Consider the following 16,643-nt stretch of genomic DNA (forward strand, 5'->3'; position numbering starts at 1 on the left):
AGTCATTTCCACATCGGCCCAACACAGCCCTCCACTCTCAACGACCCCAAACATGTCCCGTATTCCCAGAATTGCGTCAACGAGGCGCTATGCCTCTACCCATCCATGTCCTTCAATGCACGGGACGCATTGGCCGATACCCCCTCCCCCCCCCCCCCCCCCCCCCCCCCCCCCCCCCCCCGAGCCGCTCGCAGCTTCACCCGATCGGCGTCCTCAAACGCGACGTGATACTTTATTCGGCGTGGGGCCTTCATCAGCGCAAGGATCTCTATATAGAAGGGCACCCCAACTCGAGCATATTCGTCCCAGAGAGGTGGGAGACATGGAGCCCAAACCAGTGGTCGGATGAGATTTTTTGCTGGGTCCTAGGCCCAGTCTACCAAGTAAGGTTGGTTCTTCTGTAGACTATATAATGACCAGTTCTTCATGAAAGCGAAGACTGTGGATCCGTTAGGTGTGGCCTCTGCCTAATCCCAGCTGCACTACTATATAAGGCGTCTCCGTAGCTAGATTGCTATGTGATATCCTGGATCCCATACCAAAAGTAGGGTCACGCACTAGGAGTAGTGATGATTGGATGTGTGAATAATGGTAGGAGGGAAATCAATAAGAACCAGTTAATGGCATAAAGTAGTTTGAGGCCATGCAAATAATATGTACAGACTAGAATAGTATAACTCAATGGTTATAATTAATAGATATCTACCGTCAATAAACAATGTTACATATTTTAGCCGTTCAAGATAACTTGCACAGCTTTCGTTCGTTGACGTAATATTGTAAGCAGCGCCAAATGGCCCTCCCACTTCGAACTGGTGATCCTCTGCCTCGCGGCCGACAGCAACGAAACCAGCCGATGAAGCTGCAACAGAATCAAGGTTGCCAGAACCTTGCAGTGCTCTTCCATAGTGTCGATCGGATACCGCCCGAGAGCCATGTGGGGCTGCTGCGCCGATCCTCCTTCCCACGGGACAGCCTCTCTCGAGTCATAGTGCATCGCTCGCTCGGCCTCCTGTCTCGCAAGCCGAGTCGGCGTGTCGAGATGTCGTTTCCACCACTGTGCCGCTTCTTCAATGGTGGTGGTGATTTTGTCGTACAGGACCAGGACCAGCATTGTGAACCCCGAGTCTTGGGCGCAGCTACTGCATCGCGAAAGGGCGATGCACCGGGTTAGTATTTGTTTCAGGAAACAGAGCTTGCGTTCCACTGTGTTCCAGTCTGTGTCTTTTAATGGCGCGGCGACCGTCTCGAGGATCTTCAGCGCTGAGGATGTACACTCGCAGTCGTCCTCACTGGCGAGATCCATGTGCTGAGAGGCTGACGAGCTGGAGCCAGATAGAGAGGCCGATGTCGCGAATAGCTCTTTCGGAGATGGGTGGGCGATCAAGGGCTGTAGGTCTATCGACGATGTCAAGAAGGAGGATTCACGTTCCAGCTCATCGAAGGCCAGTGGTAATTTCCCTAGAAATTCACTCCATATTAGTTTAGGGGCCGTCAGCAGTGCATGCGAGACAAGAGGCATACCCGGGCCGTGATTCTGCTCTGTGATTTCATGGGCAGTGCCGAACGGTTCCAGGAGTTGCGAGAAATAATCATCGCTGATCGTCGAGGGGTATTCGTCTGACGGCACCTCTGTCGAGTCTGGGTTATCAATCGTCGACAAGTCGTTGTCTGAGTTCTGATTGACCGTAGGAGCTTTATTCTGATTTTTCGCGGACTCATTGGACGGTATTCGCTGGTTCTGTGGGATCTCCTTGTCCGCAGAAGAAGGGCGACGAATTTGGGGATGTCCTGTGGGCCGTGAGACGGCAGGCGCGTCCCCAAACTCCACCTCGTTAAAGATGGGCGGTAGTGGTGGAGGCACTGATTCGTGTGTTGAATTGGAGCTGGAGTCTGAATGCTGCGACTGGTGTTTCCGTCGTACCCTCTCGGGATACACGCATTTGATACCTCGGCTGCGACATCGACGGCATCCCGATAGATCGCGATTGCATCCCAACTATTGATCAATGACTAGTGAGCTTCCCAGATCCGCAAAACCAAAACTAAAACAATAATGCAAATAAAATACAAATATCAAAGAGGATGTAGAAAACATACCTTTTTGCTGCGACACGAGGCGCAAGCTGTATGAGAGATATTATCGCCCGAGCGAAGCGGCCGGTCTGTCGGCTCTAAGTATCGGATCCCATCGCCATCGTCGCGACAGTAGCGGAGAGTCATAAACATGGATGATTCTATGCCTCAGATGCAGATGATCGACGCAAGATTAACCACAAACTTGGGGGTCTAACGGTGCTGTATTGGGAATGTGTGGGGAATATATTGCTGCTGACACGACTGTAGACTATCTGAAGGATGCCGTGGGACTCCGACACTTAGAGCAGATCCAATCCTATAGCCTTATCACGCCTATCATCTTTGGCAGAAATGCCAGCACTGCCTTTACATAATTGCAACATTGGATTGGTGACGGACAGGGAGCTTGATCCTGCCACAGCCGCCTGAGGGAAACTAGGAACTATCTTTCCAGTCATCTGAAGGTCGGAATGTAACATAGTAAGCGGTGGGTCATAGAAGCCAGTGGGTCAACACAAATTTCAGAGTAGACGGGATCTTTTCAAGGTCCACGTCTCAACTACAATAGCTTTCTAAGAAGTTTAACTGCATCGCAGCGTAATTTGGGGGATATCGAGCCGATTAATGAGGTTTTGTGGAATTGTTTGATCTAGCAGCCGGGATAGATAACACATCGAAGGTCGCATCACCCATGGCAGGATCATTTCCCTGTAGGCGTCGACAAAAACCACGAAGGCACAAATTAGAGGGGCCTGCGCGGTGAGGGGTAGGTTAGGCAGCCTGGGTGAAGAGAACTGGCGATGCGGGGGCCACAATGGGGATCAGGGGGTTGGAGGAGGGGGGGCGGCCTCAAGGGCGAGAATAAGCGAAGGCTAGCACCAGCGGCGCCGTGGCAGCGAACGTATCTCGGGGGCTACAGGGGTACTCGCAGTGGGATAAGACTGTGGATACTAGTCATTGTTTCCATCTCTTAATTTAACCTATATATCTAAATTCATCTGGGCGCCACTGCGGCGGCCTCCTCCGCTAGACCCTGTGTGGGCCCTGTGGGGGCCACTGGTATCGGAAGGCTAGAACAGGATATTCAGGATATCTATATGGATCTAACACTACTGCTGTGTCTTTTTTTAGTACGTAGTGAAACGATTCTTTGATCCCCATTTCAAGCAGTCTATGCTGTCTATATTGCTTCTAACTAATATCATACAAATAGCCAAATGAACCACGCTCCAGAGTTTTAGTCCTTGATTCATTGACTTTCAAACATCAGATAATGACCGCTACATCAAAATGTTAATAAGTATTTAATACAGGGCTTGACGTGACTGATATCCCAACATCAGATTGACTAGGCCTTATCATTTACTATGCTGGCTACATTCACCTGCTCGTGGACATCACCCACTTGCTTATTGACGATGTTATATCAGTCCGAGATAAAGAGGGGTATATATGCTATTGATCAAACCCTTCTTTGCTCCTTGGTAATGTATATGTATACAGATAAATAAAAGATTGTCAAACCTACATCGTTACATTGTAATATTAGATAGGATAAAACCTATGAACCGATGGAAGATTTGTTATCTCTGGTTGGTGCCAGGGGCCTTTGACCTAGAGCTATAACCAGGAGTAGTAAGTTTGAATCCTGCCTCTGTCAAAACGTGGCTATGTCAGAGGGGTATCTGGTTTTATATTAAGTGCGGGGAGGAATAATAATCTTTTCTGGATTAGCAGTGTCTCTTCCATTCAAATACTATGTATAATATTGTGACAGCGTCTGGGACTTTACAGTGTACCCTTGAGATATTATAGCCACCTGGTAACCATAATCTTTGCCCGGTTATGGGTGTAGAAATTCTAGCTTATTCGGTTGATTATGCCAGGCAAGCACACCATGTAACTGGATAACCGCGTCACTCAGCTAGACTAACACTTGCTCTTTCCAATATGGTTTCGACGAGTATGGCAATACCTCTAATAGGAAAATTTCTGCACGTGTCAAGTGATTGTATATATTAACTGTTGGATATCAGTCATACCAAATCTGACCAAATGCCTATTTGGGATTTTGGTGCAGTGGCTGAGATAGAGCATACGCCTGATTGGTTGCAAAATTCCCCCGGGGTTCCCCCCAGTTGGTCATGCCAAAGGGGATATCACACTAACTGGCATCTAGACTTTCTAGTGTGCAATTGTGAGACATGCAATCAACCGACGTTAGCTGCCTGGAAATGGCTTTCCTACATGGATTACTTTTCGACTCTTCATGTTTTGCAAGTATTCGCACAATCGTTCTGTAGCTTGATGATTCATATATTAGCAATGTTTTTGACCTTGTCTTGAAATCTCTCAAGCACTACTATATATCTGTGATTATCCTATCCCAAGTGATCCTCGGATGTGACCGCATTACCCCACTCGGCGATTTCCGATCTAGGGCTTCATCCGGTACTCTGCAACAAACTATTCTTCGGCACGAACCAACACCCGTATTCCCTGTGTCCCGTCCTTCGGCGTCGGAACAAATCTGTCAAAGTGGATCTCGACATCTTCCAAGGTGGTTTCGAACAGTTCCATGCGAGATCCGAGCCGTCGTACCAATAACCCGATGCACATGTATAGTTCTGCATACGCGAGACTAAACAATTATTAGCTATGCGAAAGCCGAGTACGAACCGTGAATGAAAGCTTACTTGATCCCGATGCACTGTCGACTTCCACGAGAAAAAGACAATATATACCCATCCAGATCATGATGGCGTTTCCCCTGCTCGTCCAACCATCGCTCGGGCCTGAAGACGTACGGATCCGGAAACAGCTCGGGATTCGTGTGAATGAGCGTCGCTGTCATGCCAACCGGCGTTCCCTGCGGTATCGCATACTCCACCCAGCGCTCTTTACCCGTCGCATCATCCTTACCACTGCGAGCCCTGAAGTGTAATGGTCCCAGCGGATTGATGCGTTGTAGTCGTGTACTCACCCCGTAGGACAGTCGGAGTCCCTCAGTGATCACGGCGCTCAGGTACGGTAGCTGCTCCAGTTGGTTCCAGGTGATTTGGTCGGAAGCGTTATCCTTGTCCGGAATAGCATGCTTCAGTTCCACCTGCAGTCGGGCCATGACGGTCGGGTTATCGAGTAGATAGAAGGCGATGGCGGACAGCGTCCACGCGGTGGTTTCCGTGCCAGCACCAACCACAATCTGGCCCTCTTGCCCCAATCGCTCGATCCGTTTCTCCTGCGTCGGAAGGTCTCCCGTGAGAAGTTCGTGAAATATCGTCTTGGTGGACGCGCTCTGCGTCTTTCCTTCTGCAATGTTGACTTGCACCTCGCGGATCTGTCGGCGGATATCTTCCTGGAACTGCAAAAAGATCGCCGCCTCGGGGTTGACTTTCATGACTAGCCAGTTGGGTAGTATGTTCATCAGGGGCATTAATACCGGGAATTGTTTAATCCACGGCCCCATGTCGCTGCCCGCAATGATGGCGCGGTGGAAGTTCGGCTGGAACGTAGGCGAGTCCAGAAAATTGTAGCTTTTCGCGAACGCATACTCCGTCACCACGTCCGTAGTCATACAGCTAAAAGCATCGTTCATCTTGATCGGGTTTCCCGACCCGGCATGGCCTTCTAACTGCGCACACAACTTCTCTACAGCCTTGCGTATCATCGGCTCTAGCTTTGTCACGGATGCCTTGGAGAAGAATCGGTTCATCGCCCCGCGTCGCAGTCGATGGAGGTCATGGCCCGGTGTACCAAAGACGCTATCCGGGATGCATGTTTGCACTGTGAAAAAGGGGTATTTGTCGCGTTTCTTGCCCCCGCCTGCATACAGTTCATCGATGAAGGATGGGTCGTTGACGTGCAGCTCGTGTGGACTAATTCGTACGATTGGCCCGTATTTCTCGTGCATACGCTGGATCTCAAAGGTGTATTTGCCGCGCAGAATACAGTCGTAGTAGAACTCGTACCATACTGTTAGGGCTGCGATCCTCGGACCGGGGTAGCTGGATAATGGGTGCAGAAGTAAACGGTAGATTGCCAGAGCGGACAGATATAGGCCGAAGACAATGCCGCATGTCGCCCAAGGATGATTACACACAGTCGCTAGAATACCATCTGCACTCATCTTGGCATTTTTGGTCTGTCAGGAAACCATGTGGTGAATGGAGGTCCGGTGCAGGCGAGTTATATAGTTGTGTGAGCTATCCAACTGGAGCCGCGCTCGGGTTTATCCATTCAGGGCTAGACTGGAAGTATCTTACTAGCCCTTCCCTTTTATCCCCATTAAGCCGTAAGGTCTCCAATCACTCGAGATGACGATGTCTCTACAATCCCACGCAGCATCCTTATAAAGTACTCCGTCATCTCCCCTACCCCCTCCCCTACCCCCTCCCCTACCCCCTCCCCACTCCCCTCGTATCCCACACGCAAATTCAACGTCTCCCCCTTCTGAGCCACCCCGATCCAAATGAGCGACGACGGCCTCTGCAACTCGATAATTTTCCACGCTCCCACATCGACCGGGATATCCAACAATACAACGACCTGTGTATCGAACCAATAGTCTTTATGTTCAGATTGCGCAACTTGTCGTCGCAATTCGTCATATGACCATTGCAGATCGTTGACGCGGTAGAAGTCCCGGTGAACGGACTGCAGAAAGCCAGACACCGTGTCGCTTGTCTCAATCTCAGTGATAAATGGACATCGGCCGTTGAGTGGTCCCACGACGCTTTCGGTGGCTGGATGATCCAGGGATCGTCCGGATACGCTGATCTTCATGCCGACTGTGCTGGATTCTGTGTATCGGGAGAGCATCAGCGCCCAGGCGGCATAGATGACTGACGCGCAGGATACGCCGTTCAGTCGAGACACCTCGTCTAGCGCGGTCTTTTTCACCCTAGAATCGACCCTGATTTCGGCCCACGACTCCCGTGATGGATTGACAGGTGGTGCTGGTAATTTGAGGGGCTGTATTTTAACCCACGGCTGGCTGAAATCGGACCAAAATGACTGGATTCGAGATCGTTCGCACGATGCCGTTGTAGCCAAAAAGTGGGCGATGCTGACGAAGCTCGGCGCAGGCGTGAGTTCCCTCTCTCTCCCTTGTAGGATGAGTTCGAAATCATGTAGAATAATTCCAAATGACCATCCATCAGTATAGACATGATGGATAATCCAGTTCATCCGAATCGTCTGTTCGGGCAGGTAGACAATGCGGAATATCGGCCGTAGACGTAGTTCCGAACTGGGTGAGCGCAGTTCTCCCCAGAGCTTCTGGAGTTCTCCGTCTGAGACTGCAGCCAGCTCATCTGAGCTGGAAACGGCAAATTCCTCCCATTCAAAGTCTACAGTGGGCTGGATTGTCTGTCTTTTTTGGTCCAGATCGAACGTCGCGCGAAGAATGGGGTGTCGTTGGTACAATGCTTCCCACGCGTGCCGCAAACGACTCGGAGTCAGCTCCTCTCCACAGTCTCGAGTCATAGTATAGAACAAGTAATTAGTAGAGGGCACCTCGGCCGTTTCCTTCAGCATTTCGATCTGGTGGCCGGTTAGTGGCGCCGAGAATAGCTCGGAAGGCTCAGATGGCGCATTAGCGACATCTGTCTGGAATGGCACAACTGCGCTGTCAATGGCCGACACACGATCTAAGGTAAAGACCTCCCCAATTGACACATTCAGGCCGTGTCGACGCAAAAACGACACCAGTTTCAACGCCCGCAGAGAATTGCCCCCGAGGTCGGCAAAGGACGTAGTCGGGCGGATGTTATGAATTGGCCAGTCAAACACCCAGGCAAAACCCTCCTTGACCAGATCCATAGTATCAGATGAGGTAGCCAAAACGCACTCATCTTCTGTTTCTGCTTCGAACACAACCCTTTCTCCCAGGGCCTTCGTGTCGACTTTTCCGTTTGACGTAAGGGGAAATTTAGACACGGCAAACAGCAGGTCTGGCACCAGGAACGCATCGTAATGATTCACGAGGTGCTCGTGAAATGCAGCGATGGATACATTCTCTGGAGTCACAAACCCAATCAACCTTCCGCGACTAAGAAAGGCTGATGCGCGTCTCACACTGGGAAAACTGAGGAGGGCTGGCTCAACCTCGGTCTCCAGATTGATAAGAAACCCGCGATTCTTGACCAGCCGGTCAGTTCGAGCCACAAAGTGCAGACCGGCTTCTGATCGGCGTGCAAGGTCCCCTGTTCGATAATGTCGAATGCCATTCCGCATGAAGAATCGCTCCGCTGTAAGCGTCTCGTTGTTGAGATATCCCACGGCGAGACAGGGCCCACGAATACAAATCTCCCCTGCATCCGCTTCGTGCTCCAAATTCTCGTCCAGAAGTATCATTTCGACTCCGGAGACTAGGTTCCCCAGAACGATTGGTCTGCCGGGCTTCATCTCGGCCACTGACACCGCAGTTGTGCATTCGGTTGGCCCGTAGGAGTTGTACACCTTTCGAGTCGGGGTGGTCCATTCCTCGATCAACGCAGCGGTGGGTGCCTCTCCGCCCATGTAGATCTCGCGAACCTGGTCAAACTGGGCCGAGGATGCCACATTGGCAAGCATAGATGGTGTCATAACGAGAGTGGTGCATGATGGCGCCACGTCTAGGACATCCGATGGCGACGCCATGGCCAGCGTGCCTCCGTGGCACAAGGTCGAAAAGACAATACCAGCGCAGCCTGAGCATGTCAGAATATTCCGAGATCGTATGAAACTGTAAAGGTTCTTTTCGACCGGCAAAGTCCCAACGGTAATCGAAGGATACACATACCGTCAAAGGCCACGGAGAAAAACAACAGCACTCTAGATCCGGGATAAACGGTCATTGAGCCTGGAAAGTCCTGCACAACCAGATGTGCGGCACTCCCATGAGGAATCATTACGCCCTTGGGCTTTCCCGTCGTCCCAGACGTGAAAATGATGTAAATGAGGTCGGACAGGCTCATTTCTTGTCGGATCGTCTCGAGGAGCTGCAGCCCTTTCGAGGAAAGATCCGCAGCCTCGCTCTCCCCAAGCAGGTCACCAATTTGCACGATTTCATACCCAGGTACCTCTGTCTCGACAGTGCCAAGCACAAGTCGCGACTGTACTGCCTCAAGAGTCGCCCGGACGCGCGATTCGCTCCACGCTGCGAAGTCCATCGGGCAATAACAGGCGCCCAACCGAAGAATTCCTAGCACAGCAATCACCATCTCCAATCCCATGGAAGTGAGCAGCGGGATGCGGTCATGGGGTCTGCATCCTCGTGCATAAAGTTCGATCGCCACGCGCATCGAGGCCTGTCGCAGTTGGCGGTTTGTGATCGACTTGTGTTGGAATTCCGCTGCGATACCCTCTGGATTTCGCTCGGCCTGGGCATCGATCAGGTCCAGCACGCTGGGGCCAGGGGCCGGGACTTGGTCGTTTGCTGGCACCGTCATGATAGCCTAGGAATGATGGTTTACAGTACTGTAGATTAATGCAACTAGGATGGAATTATGGAGGCTTTTACCGTGTTATATGTTGCATCGGATTCTTCCCGTTGAGGTAATCCCGAATCACTCAATCTGAATAATAGGCGTGTTTCGATAACTCACCCTCACCCAAATATAAACATAGTCCATTCACTATCACTGTTCATATAACCCCTGACTCTATCATGACCTAGGTCCAAGACCAAGTATCCGACTCCACCTTCCGGTCATACAACAGTGACCAGGCTAGAAAGTATTCCATAGGTCGTCCAGCATACGTGCACGCGCTCTATGAGACCATCCTACAACATCGCACTGGCTCCAATAAATGGATCGCCCGCATTCGCGGCTTTTCGTATACCGACAAGACTACGGCACTTGATTTAGTGCACCGTGGGGCGGTCTCTCTATGGAACTCTTACTTCAGGCGTGTTTAAGAACAAGATGGACATGGAACTGAATTATTTAATCACTCGACACTCTGCAGCTTGACCAGCTCGTAATACCGGCCCTTCAACGCCATCAAAGTCTGGTGGTTTCCCTGTTCCACAATTCGTCCACTCTCGAGAACTGGGCATTGGTTAGTAATAATAGCACTAGACTGGCCAGGCAAACGCACCATATATACAGTCAGCATTCTGCACCGTGCTGATCCGATGGGCAACAGCAACTGTCGTCCGACCACGAGACGCTGCGTCGAGGGCAACCTGGACCACCTTTTCTGACTCAGAGTCAAGGGCAGATGTTGCTTCGTCTAGAAGCAAAACGCGTGGATTTCGCAGTAACGCTCGGGCTATTGCAATGCGCTGTTTCTGTCCGCCTGACAACATGGTTCCCCGTGCACCGACGATGGTCTCGAATCCATCTCTATAGTTAAAATTAGTGATAATATATAAGATGTGAGTGGGGGGTGAATATACGGAAGAGAAGAGACAAAATCGTAGATGTTGGCCTCTTTGCACACCCGACAGATGGCATCCTCCGATATTGTTTCTGCATCACCGCCCATCCCAAGCAGGATGTTGTCGCGAATATTCCCATCATACAGCGTCGGTGTCTGACTGACGAGCGATATATGGCTGCGATAGTCCTTCACACTCCAAGACTTGATATCTTGATGGTCGACGAGGACCCTTCCGGAAGAGGGGTCGAAGAATCGCTCCAATAATGAAACAATGGTGCTCTTTCCACTGCCACTGGATCCAACCAGGGCAACGTACTGCCCCGGCTCCACGGTAAGATTGACCTCTTCCAGGGCGGTTCGATCGCTGCGTGTTGGGTAGCTGAACGTTACATGCTCCAACTGAATGTGCCCCTCGACTACCGAACGTCGCATCCCGTCTCGTGATCGACGCGAATCGATGGAAACCGGACGATCCATAAGATTCTTGATATCTCTTGCGGCACTCTTTGCCTTGCCCATGTCAGGCGCAAACGCGAAAATCGCCCCGGCCGAGTACGACCCCGCAATAATAGCCGTGTAGCAGACAAAGAACTGGAACATGCTGTAATGGTCCGTCATAACTAACCGGCTACCGTACCAAAAGGCTAGCGCTGAGCACAGGAAGTTGAACGATTGGGATGCGGCGTAGAGAACGGAGGACTGAGTAATGGAAAGCAGAGAGCTCCGACGGGAGGCGGAAAGAATGCCATGATAGGTTTTTTGAATATGCTGTTCCAGCGTCAGAGACGCCACGGTCCGGATGGCGGCACTCGCCTCGCAGGCGTACGTTGCCGATGCCTCATACGCCTTGCGCGACTTGCTCTCGAGAATGGCCAGGGCTTTGAGCCGGAGTAGTCCACAACCCAGCTGGATGGGGATCATACACGCACACACGAGTGCCAGCTTCCAACCGATCGCAGCAGACAGTACAAATCCGGCAATCAGCGTTGTAAGAATAACGAAGGCGGTTCCCAAAGTCACGCCGCTCATGCCGGCCAGATTGGATGCACTGGTTGACAACGTCGCAGTCAACATCCCGGATGAGTATTGCGGGCTGGAAAAAAGGCCGATATCCTGATGCAGAATTGTTTCCAATGTCTGTCTTCGCGCCCGATGGGTGAGACTCTGCGAGTAGTACGCGAAGCACACTCCTTGCCCTAACCAGCCGATCAACGTGGTAAACCCGATCATGAGATACATCCAGCTCCAGTAGTTGACGTCCCGACGAAGAGCATCGTAGTTGGATGATGTTCGGGAGAGTGACGAGACCATTTTGGCGAAGAAAACTGACTGACTGGCATATGATTAACAATCGGTCAAAGTAGAATACATCGCATACGACTCACGTCGGATGTGCAGCGCCGGCAATGATGGAGAACAACAGACCACCAAGCATAGGAATTGTTTGGCCTCTGTTCAAGCCAGCGACAAAGCGAACCAGTTTCCATGTCGAGTATTCACTTTCTTTCCATTCTGTTGAGGAGGTAGACTCGTCCGACTGTTTTTCTTTCCCTTGTTTGACTTGGTCTGTAATAATGGGATGTTTCTCCGAGACTGCTGTGACCGGCTCTTCGACTGCTATCAATGCATTCTGCTTTTCAGCGTGGATGCGCTGCTTCTCGATCAGATCGTAGTAAATAGATCGTTTCTCAAGGAGCCCGTTGTGCGTTCCCTGCTCGACAATCTGCCCCTCGGACATGACCACGATGTTATCGGCGGCCGTGATGGTCGACAACCTAGATATTCCACGTCAGGCGAGATACATCCATACGAGGGAGAGTTAGGTCAGACCGGTGTGCTATCACAATTGTTGTCCGTCCCTTAGCCGCATTATCCAGCCCCTTTTGCACCAGCCGTTCGGACTTGACGTCCAGCGCCGAGGTCGCTTCGTCGAGGAGAAGGATTTTAGGGTTCTTGATAATTGCGCGCGCAATGGCAATGCGTTGTTTCTGGCCACCGGACAGCAGCGATCCACGGTCTCCCACGTGCGTCTGAAACCCGTCGGGAAGTGCTGTGATGAATTCATATGCATTGGCTGTTCTCGCGGCGCTGATGACCAGCTCTTCGATCTCCTGGTTGGGAGCGTCCTCAACACTCGTGCCGATAAGGCCATATCGGATGTTTTCGAAGATGGTTGTCGAAAAAAGGGTTGGTTCCTGGCTAACGAGCCCAATCTGCTGCCGCAGCCATGTGAGATTCAACGTCGCGATGTCTCGCCCGTCAAGCACTTAACCGGTCAGCCATGTCTTCGTGATTATGAAGTCGCTAAGCCCACTTACCAATGTCACCCCCAACCGGTCCGTAAAATCGTTCGAGCAGTCCGACAATGGTGCTCTTGCCACAGCCTGATGGTCCAACAATAGCCGTCATCTTTCCCTCTGCAAAGATGAGGTCCAGTCCATGCAACACCGTCAGCTCGGGCCTTGAGGGATACACATGCTTGACATTCCGCAGCTCAATGCGCCCGATTGTTTCCGATGGTCTCTCGCCCGTGGACACGCTGGGATCAATCAGCTTGCACTGCCGCGAAACAGTCTGCGAGATCTTTTGAGTGGCCGCCACTCCACTGACAAAAGCCTGCGCATAAGGAGCCACGTTCCCCAAGGCAAATGCGCCGTTGATGGTTGCATACAGAATCGTTAGAATATTCGCCAAATTGACCTGGTCTACTACCAGAAAACGAGAGCCCTGCCAAAACGCCAGGCCATACGACCAGAAAATAGCGGCGTTCATGACGGCGATCATGATGGCGAGCGAAATTCCGGATTTCAAGCCTGCCTTGCGAGCCGTGATCAGATGCTGGTCGTACCGCTGAACCAGCGTTTCTTGCATCCCGCACGCCGCCACGGTCTCAATCGAACTGATGGCTTCCTCGGCGATGCTAGCGCCCTGGCTGTACGATCCGAGGCTGCGTATAGTGTACTTGACCATAAAGGACGCGCCGATACTCATGGAGCCAACTATCGCGACAATCGCCGGGAGTAGCACAAGCGCGAGACGCCAGCTCTGCACAAAGCTGATGATAAAGGCCGCCACAAACGACCCAATGGCCGACAGGGTGAGGGACGCTTTCCCAGTGATGGCGTCCTGTATCAGGTTTGTATCAGCGGTGATGCAGTTTGCGATTTCACCGACCCCTATGCCTTCGAAATATGCGATATTCTGGCGAAGAACGGCTGCAAGGTAGCGTTCCCGGATGCGCTGCGCGATGTGTTCTCCGGACATGGTAAATCCCACTGTTGCGATGTAGATGGCGAAAAACTCGGCCACGGCTAGGTAGACGTACAGCAGGGTGGTTCTAATAACCTGCGCCTGGAAGGCAGAGCCGTCTGTTTCTCCGATGAAGTACCCGCGAAAGGACTGGCCCATTTGGCCGACGAGGATCTACGCAATCAAATAGAAGTTAGCTGTTTGAAGAATCAAGAAAGCCATCAACATTGTACAAACCATCGCCGCAGGAGTTACGGCTCCTCCCACAATTGCCGCCAAGGCACTGATAATAAGAATGATGCCATCCCACGAACTGGTGCAGCTCCACACAAAACGCGTCGAGCTCAAGTAGCTGGTCGCGCCAGCGATTTGCTGCGTGAGGATTTGTTGTTCATCATCCTGTAGCCTTTTCGCTAACTTGGGCCCATCTTCTCCCAATTCGACACTCATAGTGGGTGAATCGGGGACAAGCAAAGATCTCTCTTGCTGCAAACCTAATGCCCATGAGATCAAAGGACAACTTCGCGCCCCACGTACTTTACAGGGATCGGCATTTTCCCTTTCGGGGCGGGCCGAGAATCAATCCACGAACCAGATAAGACTATATTGAACCTGGACCTTGAATAACTAAGGCAGTGAATGTAACATCAGGTCCTTTCCGTAAACCGAACCATCAACTTGGGCTTCCACCACATAACATGCATATGGCTCTGTCCCTCCCAGTCCAAATCTTTGTTGACCAGTTCCAAATCGTATTTCCAGATCATCTTGGCCAGAATCAAGTTCAACTCCATATACGCAAAACTGTTTCTTCGTCAGCGGAGTTCCAGCACTTGAAAATTTGTTGTCCTTACTTCTGCCCCAAGCAGCCCCGCGTGCCCAGCGAGAAAGGCTGGCTAGCTTCCTTGACATCTGTAGAGTGTGAATCCAGCCATCTGTCAGGCTTGAACTTCATTGGTTCCGCGAAGTATTGCTCATCATGGGTCACTGTATATGCGCTGGTGTAGACCTCGGCCTTTGCCAAATGCCGTTAGTTAGCATATAGTGCAAGCGGGGAAGAAACGACTCACTCCTTCAGGGACCCAATAGTCGCCCACTTTCATACCCGGAGATAGACGAGGGAAGCCCTGAGGTCCCGGCGGGTACATTCGAAGTCCTTCGTTGATGACAGCTTGCAGGTACGGGAGTTGTCGTGCAGCTGTTCCGTTGATTTCTTCCCAGGAGGTGAACCGGTCGACGATTTCGCGCTGCAGTTTCGCCAAACAATCTGGATTCCTCAGCAGATAGTATGTAGTTCCTGCAAGGCAGGTCGAAACCGTCTCCCCTCCGGCGATGCTACTCGCGGTTATTTCTTTTGTTCTTCTCTCGTACAATGGCAAAACTTACGTCAGGGTGGACACATGCGCGGTCATCTCCTCTTTGCTGACGTTTCCCGCGCGGAAATTCTTGACAACTGTGGACAAGAAGTCTTTTCGATTGGAATCTTTTTCTAGGCGCCTGGTGAAGGATTAGTGATATCCTAGAAGTCTCCTGCTTGAACATACTTTGCGACCTGTTGGCGACTATACTCCGAGTTCTTGTTTCGCACCGCAAGCGTGGATGGGAATAGCAGCTTCGTCAAGGCAACAACCATTGGGAATCGACGCAAGTTGTCCACTAGCGTAATGAAGTACAAATGACTGGTGATAAGCTCAGACCAGAAGTGCGGTTTGCCTTGTCAACATCAGCGAATACTACTTCAGACGGAAACAGTCAGACTAACCGGTATCAATGCAATGGAAAGACTCTCCAAAAGCCATTTCACCAAGAATATCAAACGACACCATCTCAAACCACTTGCTCATGTTGATACCCTTCGAGTCAGAACCCCCTACCTGCCCAATAGAAGTGATAAATTGATCCACCACGTCAGAAAATATAGCTTCCTGTTCTACTAGCGCTTTTGTCGCAAACGCCGCTGAGAGCATCTTGCGCATCTGGCTGTGTTTCTGGGGGTTTCTCTCGCTGCCGATGCATAGCGAGCTGAATCCGGCGCCGTATATGTCGTAGAACTCGGATTTGATGGGCGTAGGAGTGCCAGGTGGCTGGAGGCCGTAGATAGCCTTCCAGGACTCGACCGATGCGAAAGACAGTTCGTTAGGAGAAATCCGAACTACTGGGCCTGGGGATACCGTGAGCAATGGAATTTGAGCGGTTATGCTGCACAAGACCCACCATATTTGCGGTGTTGTTCGTGGATGGCAACGTGAAACCGGCCGCCGAGGGAATAGTAGATTCGCCATATCTGGATGCAATAAGCAAACGTCCTGAGTTGGTTTCCACATGCTCCTTTCCTACCAGCGTTGACCGGGCTAACAGAGGCCCTGGAAATTCGGCAAGTTTGTGGAACAGCAGATTGTATATCACCTTGGTGCTGGCAGATAGCACAATCTATGGCAATATCAGCACTTTCCTCGCGTAAGGGGTTGTGGCAGTTCTACCACAGACAACGCCACATAGAATACGCGCAATACAGCTCCCTCTTCACTAAAGGCAAACTGTCTGAGCAAGCCATTGATATATGGCTGGTAATCGGGTAGCTGCATTTTGCCGTTATACACTCAACTGGCGGTTGTGGGAATAGCAAGAGTTGAAATACTCTCTCATTCTACTTTTATTCAATCCAGCCTGATATACCCTGCTATCATTACCCACCGGTCTTAATTGGTAACTCCGTTCGCTCGGTCCAGCCGGATTAGGCTGACGGGTTACTTCGCATGGCATTGCGAGGTGAAAGTTCGAAGGGTTGGGTCGACCGTGTGTCAGTTGACGATTTCGAAAGAACCCGTTATATCCCACTTCATTGAAGTATCCAGTACATACGACCATAGGGTGTGGAGAACAGGGCTTCCCGTCCGCTCAGCCGTACTTAAGCCACACGCCGGCCGGTTAGTAGTATGGTGGGTGAC

At 51.2% G+C, this 16,643-nt stretch overlaps 6 protein-coding genes across 6 annotated transcripts in view; 1 reads left to right on the plus strand and 5 right to left on the minus strand.

Annotated features, from left to right (window-relative positions):
- Window positions 1-730: 730 nt before the first annotated feature.
- On the minus strand, window positions 731-1,973 carry BDW47DRAFT_132613 (uncharacterized protein; the record flags this gene model as incomplete). Its single annotated transcript, XM_024817609.1, has 3 exons — window positions 731-1,461; window positions 1,525-1,863; window positions 1,925-1,973. The coding sequence occupies 3 exons, from the start codon at window positions 1,971-1,973 to the stop codon at window positions 731-733; spliced, it is 1,119 nt and encodes a 372-aa protein (XP_024670823.1).
- A 2,572-nt stretch (window positions 1,974-4,545) lies between these two features.
- BDW47DRAFT_132614 (cytochrome P450) lies at window positions 4,546-6,205 on the minus strand (the record flags this gene model as incomplete). The annotated part of the gene is made up of 2 exons (XM_024817610.1): window positions 4,546-4,720; window positions 4,776-6,205. The coding sequence occupies 2 exons, from the start codon at window positions 6,203-6,205 to the stop codon at window positions 4,546-4,548; spliced, it is 1,605 nt and encodes a 534-aa protein (XP_024670824.1).
- Window positions 6,206-6,363: 158 nt separating this feature from the next.
- BDW47DRAFT_126953 (nonribosomal peptide synthetase 11) lies at window positions 6,364-9,509 on the minus strand (the record flags this gene model as incomplete). Its single annotated transcript, XM_024816647.1, has 2 exons — window positions 6,364-8,768; window positions 8,861-9,509. The coding sequence occupies 2 exons, from the start codon at window positions 9,507-9,509 to the stop codon at window positions 6,364-6,366; spliced, it is 3,054 nt and encodes a 1,017-aa protein (XP_024670825.1).
- A 502-nt stretch (window positions 9,510-10,011) lies between these two features.
- BDW47DRAFT_132615 (ABC transporter ATP-binding protein) lies at window positions 10,012-14,145 on the minus strand (the record flags this gene model as incomplete). Its single annotated transcript, XM_024817611.1, has 7 exons — window positions 10,012-10,112; window positions 10,162-10,409; window positions 10,463-11,779; window positions 11,832-12,221; window positions 12,277-12,712; window positions 12,765-13,869; window positions 13,933-14,145. The coding sequence occupies 7 exons, from the start codon at window positions 14,143-14,145 to the stop codon at window positions 10,012-10,014; spliced, it is 3,810 nt and encodes a 1,269-aa protein (XP_024670826.1).
- Window positions 14,146-14,342: 197 nt separating this feature from the next.
- BDW47DRAFT_126955 (cytochrome P450) lies at window positions 14,343-16,280 on the minus strand (the record flags this gene model as incomplete). Its single annotated transcript, XM_024816648.1, has 9 exons — window positions 14,343-14,499; window positions 14,550-14,710; window positions 14,766-15,030; window positions 15,082-15,192; window positions 15,240-15,408; window positions 15,458-15,856; window positions 15,910-15,979; window positions 16,033-16,125; window positions 16,200-16,280. The coding sequence occupies 9 exons, from the start codon at window positions 16,278-16,280 to the stop codon at window positions 14,343-14,345; spliced, it is 1,506 nt and encodes a 501-aa protein (XP_024670827.1).
- Window positions 16,281-16,642: 362 nt separating this feature from the next.
- The window catches only part of BDW47DRAFT_108103 (camp independent regulatory protein), a 2,328-nt gene continuing 2,327 nt past the window's right edge, over window position 16,643 (plus strand). The window contains exon 1 of the mRNA XM_024813160.1: window position 16,643. This exon is cut by the window's right edge and continues 2,327 nt beyond it. The gene's annotated coding sequence lies outside the window, so the exon portion shown is untranslated.

The sequence above is a fragment of the Aspergillus candidus genome (genome assembly GCF_002847045.1).
Source record: "Aspergillus candidus strain CBS 102.13 unplaced genomic scaffold BDW47scaffold_32, whole genome shotgun sequence".
Classification (NCBI taxonomy): Eukaryota; Fungi; Ascomycota; class Eurotiomycetes; order Eurotiales; family Aspergillaceae; genus Aspergillus; species Aspergillus candidus.